Here is a 16472-nt window from a genome sequence, read left to right on the forward strand (position 1 = left end):
TTATTTCCGGGCGGGGGGGGGGGGGAGGCGGGAGGCATAGGGCGGCTGGGCTGGGCAGCTCAGCTACACCAGGCTTTCTCGGATAATGTGTGCCTCCCAGTTCTCGGCGGATCTACCTGTTGCTAGCTCTATCAGTGTGCTTGGGTCACATGAGCTTCCCTCGCTCCAAGCAGATAAATAATTTTTCATTGAGCGAACAACAACAAAAAAAAGATGAACAGTAGAAAAACCCAGCATTTCAAAATAAAGAGACACCATACCCCGCTGCGTGGCTCTGGAGAAACTCACTAAGAATCTGTTTCCTTACCTGGATAACAAATGAACTGGCTTGAATGACCTTTAAGGCCTTCTCCAACTTAAATACCAGAACTATGCCAGAACTATGTTATGATTTGTTTCTTGTGATATTCCAATGGATAAACCAGGCTTACATAAGGGATAGGGAAATACATGAAACACCTTTGAAGAAAATTAAATATGATTCTTAATGCAATTTCATTACAAACGTAAGAATTTATGAAGACTCTCTTTTAAATTTCAGAGCGAATTATTCCTTAATGAAAAATTTTGCTTCTGAACACATTTCCATTTGATATATCAACAAAATGATACTGCATACTAAAAATCAATTTACCTATAACTACATCATGACCGTCAACCAAGCCAGCAGAGAAGAGCTCCTGAGACACACCATCTGCTGTATCTGTCCAAATGTGAGATGAATATGTATTAGAAACCGTAACATAAAAATCAACAGCCCAGCACAATATAAAAATATCTTTCACTTTCTAAAATCACCCACATGATTTTAATTTATCAATTCAGAGCCTATGAGAAAAAAATCAGCAACACCACGAAGTATATTTTCCCACAAGCTATTTGTATTTTGTTTTTTACTTAACAGATGTCATTATAAAAATATTTTTTTACTTTGGTGAACCACAAATTTCCCCTCTGCTACCATCTGCTTTCACCCTCTGGAATACCCTAGAACACCTAAGGCTTTCTATGACATTGCTTTTTTTTCTTGCCAAGGTTAATTCTAGCCATCATCAATCCTTTTCAGTCATTTGTAACTACTGAGTTAAGAATTTATAGCAAAGGTTGAATGGGTAGAACCTGATATAGCCTTATACTTGGTACAAACAGCCAGTGGGCTTGTTGGACTATTAAGATGAGCTATTTAAATGAATGCTATTAAGAAGCCCCTTTAACACAACATTGATCATTTGATAGCAACAGATTCATTCTCTTAGAAAATGTGGCTGTGTAAAATAATGTAGTTTCTCAATGATAAGTGACAGGAGTTGGCAATCTCATAAAGATGGGACTGAACAGGCTGTAGCAAGTGAATATAGCTAAAAATTACTTAATTGAGAGGTTATGAATGAGCATGGGAACACTGCTAACTTCTATTGAAAGACTTTTCAAGGAGGAACTGAAAACTGAAATATGCTCAAAAGAACTATTACAGAACCCTGTGTTATAATCAAAGAGATAATTTTGTCTCCACAGCCTTCTGATATTCCAATAGACACCTAGTAGCACTGGCTATCAACAGCATGGACAATTTATTGAGGATCTGACATGAGTATTTTCCAAAGTCAGAGAACACCTGAATGTATAGCTGCTGCATCAGAAAAACATAAAAACAGAACTGCAGAAATCTATCCACAGCATAAACCAGCTATGGTGGACTATGTAAATGAGCCCACAGAGTAGGTGTGTGTGCACATATAAACTGCATGTGTATCATATGCATGTACATGCATGCATTCAACTTGTTTTTCACAATTTGGGGGATTTAAAGTGCTTACTCCTGGTGTGTGATGGCAAGAATACAATAAATGGCGATGGTAATTACAATGCCACAGTCAAAGGGCATTCCAAACCCATCTTACACTCTTGTGCATGCTTTCTCTCCCTTGCTCAATCTCCAGAAAAGATCAAAACTCAGTGTGCACGCTTGATGCTTCCCAAGATTGTGTTTTTCTCTCAGTTTATAATGGAGTGCAAGACACTGAAATAGATGAGAAGGGTTATATGGAAAGCCTACTAAACAATGGAATTCCATACGAAGGAAGCTTGTCTTGGGCCTTCTCCTTTTGATAAACATTAAAAATAAAGTTTGTAATGGTCCCTGATGGAATAAGTCCCCATTACAGGGTTGAGGATAGCTCAGTGAATGGCTATGTTCTGAGTGTAATTCTCTTTCAAGCTTCTGGCATGCAGAATCCCCCTCTTCCTGGAGATCAACCAAATCTCCAGACAGGAAATTCTCTAATGAAGGTGCTGAGCAGATGTAAGTGACAAGCTTGCAGTAGGAGGTCATTTATCTTTAGTGACTGGCCAACAGCAAGAAGATTTGAATCTTTCTGAAAGCAGCTACAATACCAGAATGCAGCTGAAAAGGGACATGTCAAACAAAGCCACACCAAGGGCTAGCACTAAACCAGTGCCAGAATGATAGCCACTCCCTGGCGATTAAAATGGATAGTATGTCCTATTTTCAGGTCTCTTGGGCACCAGATGAGTCATATCCAAGTGGCAAATGGCTAATGCTGGCTCAGCAAGAGGGGAAATGCTCCCCATCGCTGTGTACCGCATGAAACGGTCATTTTCTGTGCAGGTAAGTAAGACACCTGTAATACTTTAGGCCAGAAATACGAAACGATTCTTTGAAGTTTTCTAGTAATTTATGTTTACTTTAAGCTGATGCTCAAACAGGTTAACTCATCACATGTTAACATACAATTTCCAGAGTATACAATTACATAATAAATAAAAGGGCGTGTCCTTGAAAGACAACAGAGAATTTCTCTGTGCACATCACATTTTATGCCATACACAACTATGCCTCTTTATAGATAGCGCATATGTTGTACACATTTGATGTGCCTGCACAGATGTATCAGACACTGCCTGAAGAACAGGTAGCACCAAGAGTTACACACACAGTGCAGTCAGTACTAACAGGCCTGTGCCTGCTGTCCAGTAAAGGATATAATTACCAGCCAAGTCACTGCTATGGTTTCCACCTGGGTACTAAAATTCGAGACTATTCATCAATCCCTGGCAAATGAGGTACCAAAGGCAGTGCAAATGGACTAGTGATGATAGGACCATCGTATCCACACAAATCCTCAAGTTGTAAACTTATTTCTTTGTTAGTTCTTAAAATTAAAATTGATTTTCATTGCCTTGGTCAATTTTAAGCAACCAGATGAAAAGAAGTAACCTCAACATCAGAATCTGCACTTGCTTACACTTGAAACACCTGTTATATAATTACCAGAGCTTATTCACAACATTGCCCAGTCAATATTTTTATATTATGACAAAATAGATGGCATTTTGATAACTGTGACTGGTGTTGTACAATCTCAAAGGCCCACAATTGCTAAAGATGGATGCACTTGAAAAGAAAATCCAGCTTGCAAGTTTATTAGGGCCTATGGGCATTTATCCTATAAAAGACACTTCATATTTTTATTCAAATATTCAGGAAATCATCCGATCTTTCCTTTTCAGAGGACTCATAGTCAGAACTAGAGTAAATCTCGGACCACCAATACTTAAGGCCTAGGGGCAAAATTTGTTTGACTGGCAGTACTTAAACAGCTTCTCGTGAATGTGTATACACAGGACACATCAATTTCAAGTGCCTGTCACCCACTGCAGCACCATCAGGCAGTTAGGCCAGCATCTTCTCACAGGTGGTAAAAGTAAGGAGGCCAGGGCAGTTGACAGCCTGACTAGCTATCAGGCCGAGTGAATCCGTGTACTTTGGGCTTTTGAAAGTTTTTAACAAATGGGGCTGAAATCTGTGTAGAACTCTAACAACTAGAAGGAACACTGAGCTATGAGCTTACGGCTACTACAAATCAGAATGCAGGGGACTACTGAACTTCACAAAGGTATTCAGGGTAGACCTTGAGGAAAGGCTGCATGTACATAAAAGTGAGAGACCACAGGACATGGAAAATAGTTACAAACTTAGTGTGGACTGGCACCTGATTTTTACTTCTCTAGACTACCGAGGTTATAAAGTACATAATGTAAAGCATATTTTTTCCTTGGATTACTTTTCTATTAACCAAGGTTTTTTTGTTTGTTTTCTTTTGTTTTTTTGTTTGTTTGGTTTTTTTATGTTTTGTACAACAGGCTCTGTTGTAAAAGATAATAAAAACTGAAAACAATATATGGTTCTGTTTTTTGGCATCTGGATGCTATATGAACAATCAGTCAGGTCATTAAGCAGTTGCAGTAACATACTATCAATATTCAGATTACAAGAGGCCATAAGAGAGGTGGAGTTTGTTATCTCATGGGGAAACGCCACACTCACTGTCACTCCCATTAAAAGCTGCATTTTCAAGCAGTGTGTATTTTCATGGTTAAGCTAATATACCTAATTTACATGTGTCTGTATACCATGCCACATGCACTGGGATTCATGTAATGAATAGTGGTTTACAATCCTTACAACTAACAAGTTCTTTCTTCCTTTGTTTGGAGACAAAACATTTTTGAATAGCAAATTATAACCATACACTTGTAATCAATTTCTCAATTGTTTCTTGTTCCACCAAAATAATAATTTCAATTAAAACTTGCCTCTTCCTGGAGTAAACTCAAATCGTATGTCATTAAGTTCCTTTCTGGAGTTTCTGAAACACATAACATAAAGCACATTAAAATCTAATGAGGCAGAGTTTAATCAAACCAAATTACTCCCAATTTTTATAAGATGCCAGTAGTGTAGAGATAGCATTTTTATAGTTTTAGGTTACCCCCAAATATTTTTTCAAGTAGAAGATACAGTTATGAGAACAATTAAGTGAAGAGATATTTTTGATGAAATTTATCTTACATGAGCATTCTGATAACAAGAAATTCTCAAAACAAAATGTTCATTTTATAAAGTCCTTATTAACTCAGTAAGCTTAAATATAATTTCAGAATACATATTTTAGAAGCCTTTAGTCTAAGTGGTATCTTAAACATTTTTCATATTCCCCCCGGACAGTAGTGTTTTAGTGACAGAATTGTAAAGTAAAGCATCAAGGAAGACTGTAATGAGTTCAGGACAGGCATTAGACATTACCGCATATAGAACAAAACAGCAAGGAGCATCTGTTGTTAAAAATCTTTTCTAAATTCAGGCATTCTCTAAATGCTGCAAAATTCCCCACTGAATAATAAACTTCATGTAAGATACAGAAAATTGTAAAATAGATACATAATTATGTACTCAGTAAAAATTAAATGATACAAAATCTAATAATTACTCATTCATATGAAGTTCAAGTAATGATGAGGACTGGAGAGATATAAACTATTAAAAGTAAATATATATATATTTATACTAAAGTCAGTAACAGCACCAGAAGTAACCAGCTTGAAAAGTAAGAACGCGATTGTTAGATTCAGGGGTTAGAATGCAGAAAGCAGAAACAGAGATGCCCAAATTCATACTCCTGAACATGCCATGCCCTGCTTCCCACCATGCATGACTAAGCAGATCTATCAAATACACAAATTCTCAGTTTTGTGTGATGTCTTCTGGTCCCTGTGGTCACTGTACAAAGCATGATAGTGCTGATGCGTTCTCTGAACCCCTAGTCTATATCAATCCCTTTACTTTCTGGATTATCAACTCCCACTGCACTAAGTACAAGGCCAGGAAGCTGCAAAGGACCTGATACCCACTTAAAGAAAGTCGTCCGCACTGCCTAGAGAAGCTCACCCACATCAAATACCAATCCACAGTGCACAGAGGGCAAAATAAGAGGGCAAGAGCTCAAGTTCAAATGTTGAGAGGCCTGAACCTAGAAATACGCATCTGCCCTGGAGTTTCGCCAACTGAACTTTGCCACTAACCCTTTAAGGTCTGAAGTCTTACAGCTGTGCTTCCAGTGGGTCTCTGTGGGAATCTAATAATCTATAAAAAACTATGTATCTGCAGATAACTGTGGAGGTTCAGATATCATTTTAGAAGTAGTTTATCATTTTTGACTTTAGACCCAATAAAAATGTATTTATTCTTCAACTTATTTAAAAGAAAAACAATTAACATTCCTAATTTTAATTCAAATATTCTATAAATAAGCACTTTCTGATTTAGTGCTTATCTCTACAACAGAGTGCTTGCTTGCCTAATGTGTGTGACCTTTTTTTGGTCTCAAGTATAAAAAATAAAAGTAATCCTAAAACAAAAATCAATGCAAGAACAAACTGAATTGTTTCATATTTTCAAGAGCCTCTGCAGTATTAGTTTCACATAAGTGAATATTTATAGCTGATCCATTGCACTATATCATGTTATATAAGAGAAAAATTCAGTAATCATATATGTATAAAAGAATGAATGAAGAAGAAATTAATTCCTTGTAGTCCCGGCTGTCAGTTCCTGCAGCCACTTGTGAAATAACACTCTGAAGCTTAATATTAAATATAACTGTTTGGTCAATGGCTCAGACACATTACTGGCTAGCTCTCTCTTAGAAATTAACCCATTTCTATTAATCTGTGTATTGCCCCAAGGCTGTGACTTACTGGTAATGCTCCAGCATGTTACTCCTTCAGCAGCTACATGATGTCTCCCTCTACACCTTCCTTTTCTCTGAATCTTTGTTTGGATTTCCTGCCTAGCTATATTTTATTTGGCATTGGCCAAAACAGCTTTATTCATCAACCAATAAAAGCAATGCATATTCGCAGCAACCAGAAAGACATCCCTTATCAATTTCTTAATATAATGAAATAGGTTTGCCCTCATAAACTCTAGAGGGAGCCTGTGAACTGCTAGGATAACTTAACTATATACATTAAGTAACATTGCATTCTCCTCTGTATTTATGGGTCCTCTATCCTCTGAATCAACCAACCATAGGTCAAGTTCACAGAGAAAAGGGAGCCTATATAGTGAGCATGAATTTTTCTGTTCATTTTGGTACATTCCCTAAACAATGTAATAACCACTCGCATACCATTGGCAGTGCAAGAAAAGTATCCCCTACTGAAATATATTGTTATAAAGAGAAAAGAGGCAAAGTAGAATAGGAAGATTAAATGGGGGGAAGCTGAGTGGGTAGGGTAAAGGACGGAATATGGGGAGGGACAACTACCACTAAGGGCCTCTTGAAAAGCCGCATGGAAATCTACTGCTGTAGAAGTCGATTTAAATACACACACGCACACACATATATATGTACATATATATATATATATATGTATATATATATATATAGGAAATGTAAGTGAATTCATTATATAAAGGGGAGGCAATGCCCCAACTAGATATCATAGGTCTACAAGTAAAACTTATAGTGCTGCAAATGGATTATATCTTGTTGAGTCATTCATTAGCCAAGGGGCCACATGGAACCCCAAATAACACAAGTTATTTCCATGGCTATTGGTTACCTACTACAACCTGATGGTAAGCCCTTATTGCTAAAGACACAAATTATTTATGTCATTGAACATGGAGAAACCAAGCGGGCTCCCAACTAGAAGCTTCACCCCAACTGACTAGCATTCAGAGTGCTGGAAGTCACTTTGCATCCTATCAAAGGAGAAAGGTAACCATCAGTATCACCAAGCTACCAACCTTTGATATACAGCAGTGACTAGCTAGAAAATGTACTGGTTCAACAGTGGCAGAAATGGTAGAGTAGTAACCAACCACCACTTTATTGGATTCAAGGCACACTCTAAAGGATGGTACTAATGTGGCCATGGAAGTGAGACTAGACAGGTAATGGGCCCAATGGGAAACCCTACTATTATTAGTCTGTTAAAGAAACACAGCAATAAAATGAACCATAATGACTGGTTGATCTACTCATAGATCAGTGCATCGTCATTTAGCCCTCATCAGAGAAGGTAAACTTGGCAATAGACAGAGACCCACAATTGGACTATATGCAGAGAGCAAAAAGCTTTAGAGTGCTCAGCCTTAAATGGGATGTCATTATCAAACTCCTCCCCTCAGGGGACAGGGATCCGTATAGAAGAGGAACTGGAAAGACTACAAGAGCCAGAGGTGGTGGATGACTCCAGGGGAACAGTGTCTTCTAGATGCACCAGGACTGATGCACATATGAACACAGAGACCGTGACAGCATGCAGAAGATCTACATAGTTTCAGACCAGACAAAATCCCAGGATGGAGGAGGGGAAGTAAACACTTCCCTTAACCAGGAAAGGGAAAAATCAGTTTTCTTTAATGGAGTGACGCTGAGTATATCAACCACTCTAAAGCAGGTGCCATGCCCAGTAGTTGGCCAACACAAAACAGACTTCAGAGTTTTTGTGTGAAACTTTTGTTGTTTTACTCTTATTTGTTGTGTGCTTGGTGTGTAGGGGGGAAGGAGGCAGGGAGGGAGGCAGGGAGGCAAGGAGGGACGGAGGAAGAGAAAGAGAGAGAGGGAGAGACAGAGAGAGAGAGACAGAGAGAGAGACAGAGAGAGAGAGAGAGAGAGAGAGAGAGAGAGAGAGAGAGAGAGAGAGAGAGAGAGAGAGAGAGAGAGAGAGAGAGAGAGAGATGAGGTTGTGTAAGTATGGAGGATCTGGGAGAAGTTAGGATAAAAAAAAGTATTCTCTAAAGAGATCTTTTAAGGCATGTTAGAAGATGTCATATAGAGGCTTCATCCAGGAGCTGATGGAAGCAAAAGCAGAGATCCACAGCTAAGTACTGAGCCAAATTCCTCACCATGCTCGGGAAACCCACAGAAACAGATGACCTGAGCAAGTGGAAGCTCATGGACCCCAGTCTGACAGCTGGAGAACCAGCATAAGACCGAACCAGGCCCCCTGAACATGTGTGTCAGTTGGGGGGCCTGGACATTCTATGGGGCCTCTGGCAATGAAACCAGTATTTATCCCTAGTGCAGGAATGGGCTTTGGGAGCCCATGCCCTATAGAGGGATACTCTCTCAGCCTAGATATGTGGAGGAGGGCAGACTGATGATCCCTCATGGAAGGCCTCACCCTCCCCGGGGAGTAGATGGGGGATTGGTAGGGGGAATGGGAGGACAGGAGAGAGAGGGAACTGGGATTGGTATGTAAAATAAGGTTGTTTTTAACTTAAATAAAAATTTAAAAAGGAAATATTACATTATGAAAGAAAATTGAGCATCTTCAGATTTTTGTGTTATTGGTAGGTAGCTATATATTTTTCCATATGATCCGAAGAGCCAGTCACTGAGATATACAAAAGATTTCTACTTGTTTATTTTGTGTCCCAATATCCCCTCCCCATTTTATGTAACTACATTCAGTGTCTCCCTTGTTTATAAGTTTAATGAGTGGAAGAGTGAGGATAAATAATTCTCTATGGGAAATATCTGGTCTACATAGAAATAGTCTAGTCACATCATTTTCATGAGAAATCCACATCCTTCAAGATTTTGAATGTTACTAAATAATCCCCCAAAACTCATTAACAGTCTTGGTTATGGATGCTATATGTAAGTTAAAGGTAAATTAAAAATAAAGTAATCTAGTAAGGAAAAAGGATCACCAAGAAAGGGAGGACTAATATTATATTTAATAATGAAATAACCTAAGGAGAAAAAAATACAGACACTTGGTTCAATATTAATTGGTGTCATTGCTCCTTTCTCATCTAATCGGTCTTGTTTAAATTAGTTTTTTCTACTTGGGCCATGGCAGGAGAAGTGTATGCGTGAGCTGCATCCAGAATATCATCAAGAACATCCTTATTTTTTTAAATATTAATATTACAAAAGCAATAACCAACCCTCATAATCCCCACCAACATCATCTGCAGAGTTTGCCTCTGCAAGTCAGTCTTTATGATGCTGAACCTAAGTCTCACCTTTGAAAAGGTCACGGTGATTGATCGTAAGTAGTAGACTTGTCCCATCTAGATGATATATACTTGGGAAAATGCCTAATTGGATCTAACTACTGAAGGTCGTCCTTTTATAAAGAATTAATCTTTTCAGCCTCATACTTACACTTTAATTGAAAGTACATTCACTTTAATTGATATGGCAGAGAATACTCTTGATTTCGGGGAAGTTGAAGACAGAGATGGTTTAAGGCCAAAAAATAGTCTGTATAGCTTTATAATGGAAATAGTTCCAGGCCTAGGTTGCTGCTGCTGCTGCTGCTCCTGACTCTCACTGAAAACCTCTTTAACCCTAAAATGAAAACTATTACATTTGATAAAGCAAAACTCCTTATTCCTCACTGTAGGCATACACTGTCTCACAAACACAAATGCCAAAGAATTCTGTAAGAAACTTATTCTTACCAATGAGAAATGCAATCATATGATATGGCTGCATATCCTGTGCCTGTTTGATCTGTCAGCACCCTGCCCCCCTTACCCAAAGATTTCAGCTCCCACAGGCAATGGGCATTTTAGGCTTTTTGTATTTCTTCTTCTTCTTCTTCTTCTTCTTCTTCTTCTTCTTCTTCTTCTTCTTCTTCTTCTTCTTCTTCTTCTTCTTCCTCCTCCTCCTCCTCCTCCTCCTCCTCCTCCTCCTCCTCCTCTCCCTCCCTCCCTCCCTCCCCCTCTGTCATTCTCTCGCCCACCCTAATCCAATGGCACCATACTATATCCACTGTTCTGTGCTGTAGTTTTAAGGTAATAATGTATCTTGAAATTTCTGAATATTTGTTCATTGCAAGCTTTTGTGTCTTTTTTAATACAGTGGCAAGTCCAGGGGCAGCATACTATTTCCCTTATGCTGTGCCTTAGTTTTAAGTTAATAAGGTATCTTGAAATTTCTAAACATTAGTTCACACCATTTTTCATATAACTAAATAGTTTCCCATTCTATGCTCCTTGCTTTTTGAAGTTATTTCTATCCTGTGAAGATATTGTTTCCAATCTTTCACCATTACAAACAAGGAGTCAATGAATAACTCTGCTCTTATCTTGCTCTGCAAATACATAAGCACAAAATTAAGTTTCTAATAGTCAACTACTTGGTCAGAGGACACAGGCCCAGATAATTTGATAGGTACTGCCAAGTTCCTCTTCATTTCAGTTATACCAATTTCCACTCTCGCTAGCAGTTTGTAAGCACTGTCTCAAGAACTTTCAAAGGATAATGTAGAGGCTGAATTACAGCAGTGGGAGATATGGGGTCTGAGCCAGAAAGGGAAGGTTGATTCCTAACAGGATCAACCGGTACCCAGCACTTGCCGGTGATAGACAGGCAGGAATTTGGGGTAACCAAGCTGTTTAAACTTTTCAGAGACACAGAAAATATGACATTACATAGAGAACCTCAAAGTTTCAACTGCTGATGCATAACTTTGCTAGGCATGGCGATCACATGAAGTCCATGGACACTCGCTAGTGAGGCTGAGTATAAAATACAGTATCTGTTGATATTAACACAGAGAGTGTGGACAGTAGAAGCACACAAAGTTTTCTGAAATGGTAAGGCTTTGATGTTATTTTTAAGAATCGAAAAAAAAATGTCATAAATAACGCACTGACTCACAGGCTAGGAGCACTGGAAAAATTAATCATGGGAAAGAAAAGTCAGTCCAAAGAAACTTGACCAAAAAGAAAATACAATCTACAAAATTCGAAGTGGTTTCAATTTTGAACCGGTCATTCAATAACTGGTGTGTGATTTTTTGGGGGTGGGGGTGGTGGTATGGTTTTGTTTGATTTTCTGCCCAAATTAAGTTCGCAGTCTAGATTATTTTGTATAAAGCCTTTGTTCTTGTGCTTTCATCTCCAGGTGACACTGTGAACATTCCAAGAAGACAGCTGTGGCTGCAAGGAACACACCAGAAAGCAGGTGGCTTCCTGATAGGTGGAGATCATCAGGACGAGGAGGCTACCGGGAAATCTCACAGCATATAGCACACCCGTCAGTTCCTACTGAGAGCTGAAGGCCTACAGACACAGTGAAGAGGTTGGTTAGGGTGTGCTCCCGGCAGACAATGGAAATTTAAGGATAAGCTGAAGGATAACATGGGCCTGGAGTGAGAACCTGTGTCAGGGACCTCTGCCATAATCCAGCCATAGCATCATCACGTGACTCCAGACCACACCGCAGAAACACCCGCCTCTTAAGATAGGAAGCAAGTTCCGGGAAAACAGACTTGCGGCTTATCTGCCTAGTGTAAGTTACCAAGTCATAGGGCATAGGCTTGAACAATAGAGGGTAGATTAGAACCTGCAGTTAGGTTACCAGAGGACACAGGATGACCTGCCCCTCCCACTGACCTCTTACTCTGCCAGCATCCTTGCAGCTGCAGCACACCCTCATTCCTTCCCCTCCTCACTTCCCCTGTATAAATAAATCCCTTTGGGATGAATAAAGGTTGTCAGCTTGATCAGAATCCTGTCTTTGCATCCTTCCTCGTATCTCTTGTCCTTCATCTCTCTCCTAGGTGTCCCCCAGACCTATGCTGAATGTCCCGCGGGTCGGGACAAACCTGGAGGAGAGCCGCCCCATGCTGCCACCCATGTCACTCTGAGGCAGTGTCCCTTCTCCTCCAGTGGAGTGGTGAGTCAGTTCGTGGGAGCCTTCAGAACCTGTAGACGCCCACGCAGAGGCTGACAGAGCACAGATATAGGTATCCACTCTATCTCTCAGCCTCTTCTGCACTAGAAAGGAAATGATGCTTCCTTCAAGATTAAAGAAACCTTGGGGAAATGCCTTGTGAACGCCTGGCTCAGATGCCAGGAATCACGACGCTGCATGTATCTGGCAGCACACAGACACGGGGGGGCAAAGTCATGGCCCCTGCCCTGGAAGAGTCCACAGTCGTCCTAGAGGACTACAGCTAGCGTCTGAAACCCGGAAGGAACCCAGTGAGACGGCTTAGCACGTCAAGGCAGCTGTCACCAAGCCTGATGACCTGAGTGCAATGCCTGCAACATACATGGTGGAAAGAGAGAATCAACTCCTGAAAGTTGTCCTCTGACCTCTACATGTGCACGGCAGGTGTGCCACAAAGGCACAAAATAAACATAAGCATATATATCCACCAGCGCTAGAAAAGAGTTATGGGGAAGGGATAGCAGAAAATTCTGATGACAGCGTATTCCCCACTCTGGACTCTTAACTGCAATTCATCTTTCAAACACCTGGCAAATTCATCTTCCTCTTAGGTAAAGGGCCAATCACAGAATCGTATAATTTTACAACCAAAAGGGGCCCTCAGGGTCACGTAATCCATTCCCCTCTTTCTTTGGGTGAAGCAACTGAAGCCAAGGAGATTAAGTGGCTTGCCCAAGATTACACAGCTGGTTAATTCACTCAATACTCCATAAATCCTTATTGATCACCTACTAGGTGCCAGGCCCATGCTGGGAGCTATTAATGCAGAAATGGAGCTCAAACCTGGGAGCCGAGGCTTCTAGACAGCCGCTTTCTGTTCTACATGGTTGGCTGTCAATGTGCAGGCAGAAATAGCAGAGGGTTGCAGTCTCTAATGGAAACCGTTTCTCCAACTGCACCCTATACCCAGTTAAGAATTATTATAGACAGTGAGACACTGTAACAGAAATAGGGTGAGAACCCTTGCTGTAGCTCTCAGCATTGTCCTCAAAGATCTGCTTGAGTTCAAGGTCCTCCTATACATATATGCCCCCAAATACCAGGTACCTTATGTTCCAGGAATGTGAGAAGTGACCGCATCACCTACTGTCCTTGCCCAGCCTTGCCCTTGCAGTAACTTGTCACAAAATACTCTTAAAAACAACAACAACAACCACTTAGTGGGACTTCTAAAGGGTTAAAATTAATTTCAGCATTATATCTCTATTGTTGAGTTTTTTCTCTTGTTAACTTTTTGCTCTTAGGGAGCCTGCCAGCCAGCTACCAAATAAATACACAGAGATTAATTCTTTCTTATAAATGCCTGGTCTTAGCTTAGCTTGTTTCTATCCAGTTTTTCTTAACTTAAACGATCCCATTTACCCTTTGTCTCTGGGCTTCTACCTTTGTTTATCCTATACACCTTTCTTTCCTTCTTACTCTGTAGTTGGCTGAGTGGCTGGTCCCTGGTAACTTACTCTCCTCCTTTTCTTGCTACTCTCTCTTCCTTTATTTATTTTCTCTACATGCCAGCCCCACCTTCACTTTCTGATGCCTAGATGTTGGCCATTTGCTTTTTATTGGACCAATCAGGTGTTTTAGACAGGCAAAGTAACACAGCTTTACAGAGTTGAACAAATGTAACATAAAAGAATTGCAACACATTTTGTGTACACTGATCCATAAAGCATCTCATAATCCAACATCAAACAGATCAGACAACCACATTGGTCTCTTTAATAGAAGCGAAACAAGAGAACTACCTGACTCTGACTCTCTCTCTCTCTCTCTCTCTCTCTCTCTCTCTCTCTCTCTCTCTCTCTCTCTCTCTCTCTCTCTCTCTCTCTCCCTTACATCCACCCACACACACACACACCACACACACACACACACACACTACACACAGATATCACCTACACAACCACACTATACACACAGTTCCCCACCACACCACACATAGTGTTTTTCAGAACAGTATCTTGATGTGTTCATGAAGACTATTCTTAAGTATTGGTTGTCTGCAGGCTTTTCTGCAAGTGGAATGCATCTCAAGTCTCAGCTACCTCCAGGCGGCCATCCTGCAACGTGAAGGATAGCTTTAGACTGAGAGGCCATCGTGATGCCACAGTCCTGGAGGTTTGCTTTGCCATAGCTGATGACCACATGAGGGCTGCGCATATACAAAGGCCTTACGGTGCTGAGATCTCGCAACTGTCACCAGCACAACTGATCACCTACAAAAGTAGTTTTCAACCAGGGGTAACTAAGGTAAGACGGTCTTCTTTAGCATACCAGTAGTCACCAGGCTAAGAGCACAGTGATTCCTCTCCCCCACTTACATCCTCACTCTGTTTTCTTAACTCTATGTTTCTGAAATTATGAAAAAAATTTCAATATATAGAAAAACATAAAGAGAAATAAAACAAGCACTTGGTTACCTACCATCCAGAATTTCCAAGTGGCAACACTCTGCCCTGTTGACTTCACAGCAGAACACATAAAATTTTAATAATGTTCCACCTATACAGCATGAGATCAACTGAGCTATGTCTCAGTTATGGTAAATCACAAGGGAATGGGATATTGAGTAAAAACTTCTTCCTGATGAGACTGTGAAATTCCGTTTTCACTGTGGTGAGCAGGCCTTTTGGAATGTGAATCTGTGCACTGAACTTCTTTGTACCCTGAATCAGAAATGGAAGAAGACTGATCTCATGAAGCCTGACTGCTGTCCAGCTGGCAGAGCAAACACTGCAGTGTGGGGAAAGAGGAAACTTAGTTTTACCCTAGGATGAAATATTTAGTGTGCTTAGTAGGTAGGAAGTCCGCACACAACCTTCTGGAAATCAGCTCAGGGCAGGGGAGAACTTATCATCAGTTGTCTCTAAAAGTAAAGGACACATTAGGTCTAATTCAGACAAATCAGTCATCACTGTTTGGGTGACAGATGTCTCTCTTGAATGCATTAGGCTTCTGAGACAGCCTGAGAAGTCCTTCACAATAAAAATGTAAAGGCACCTGTGAGGCTGAGTCAATGAATGGCCACTTGGAACTGAGACACACTATCATAGTCGGGGCAATTATCCAGACTTGTAGGGTGGGTTGGGAGGAAAGGGAGCTGGTACAGCAGTGGGGAATTCCAGGAGGAGCATATCTTTTTAAATTTATGTATTTAAGGTGTGAACCATCACAAATTCTAGTTAGCACAAGTACCATTTTCTTTGTCTAGTCTTCGGTTAATTCTTATAAAAATCAATGTCGCTCATTTCAAAAGTAAATAGAATGTATGATGAACACTTAGTTATTAAACATATAGGAGCTGAGGACAGGGGTCAGTGGTAGAGTTTGCCTACAATGGATGAGTTGAGTCACAGAACAACAAATAAATGAACTGATTAATTATTTAAGCAGAAACTAGACAAAGAGAAGAAAGTGATGTTACCATCTACTTAAGATGCTGTCTGGCTACGTACTGAGGTCAGTCTTGTCTGGTATGTTGCGAAGGCAGGCAAAGGGAGACCTGCACAGAATAATTCTTACTTTTCCAACAAAGAAACATGGGGGTGGATTTCTTTCCCTTGGCATTAATTTCAAGGAGATGATTTTTATGGATTCTCTTTCACAAGGGACACCTAACAATGTCTTCAATTCTATTCTGTAAAAGAAACTTTTTTCATATAAATGTCTTCAACCATATGGAGCAAAAGATGCGCATTTTTTCTTTCACATGCTGCAGGCACAGTATTAAATCTTACTTGAGTGATGGCATTTCTGCTAGAAGCTGAAATAATACAGCCAAGGTACATTGTTTCCTCATGATTTACCTTCACAGAGGAAGCCTGTGGAGTACAGCAAAAAGGATGGCCTATCCCAACCTCTCTTTGTGGGGGCCCAGAGCACATTTACCAAGTGCTGCATGGAGCA

The 16472-nt window shown here is 40.3% G+C and overlaps 1 protein-coding gene across 3 annotated transcripts in view; it reads right to left on the reverse strand.

Moving 5' to 3' along the window:
• The window catches only part of Stk39 (serine/threonine kinase 39), a 273394-nt gene that overhangs the window by 51850 nt on the left and 205072 nt on the right, over nucleotides 1-16472 (reverse strand). For 2 of the 3 annotated variants that reach the window (XM_021232850.2, XM_040745499.1), the window contains exons 15-16: nucleotides 4618-4670; nucleotides 635-703 (exon numbers count right to left, since the gene is read on the reverse strand). The exons of the other annotated variant lie outside the window; for it this stretch is intronic. In XM_021232850.2, the coding sequence (XP_021088509.2) occupies nucleotides 635-703; nucleotides 4618-4670 (122 nt within the window). The remainder of the gene's footprint in view (nucleotides 1-634; nucleotides 704-4617; nucleotides 4671-16472) is intronic. 3 annotated transcript variants of the gene reach the window in all.

The sequence above is a fragment of the Mesocricetus auratus genome, unplaced genomic scaffold, assembly GCF_017639785.1.
Source record: "Mesocricetus auratus isolate SY011 unplaced genomic scaffold, BCM_Maur_2.0 Super-Scaffold_100004, whole genome shotgun sequence".
NCBI classification, from domain to species: domain Eukaryota; kingdom Metazoa; phylum Chordata; class Mammalia; order Rodentia; family Cricetidae; genus Mesocricetus; species Mesocricetus auratus.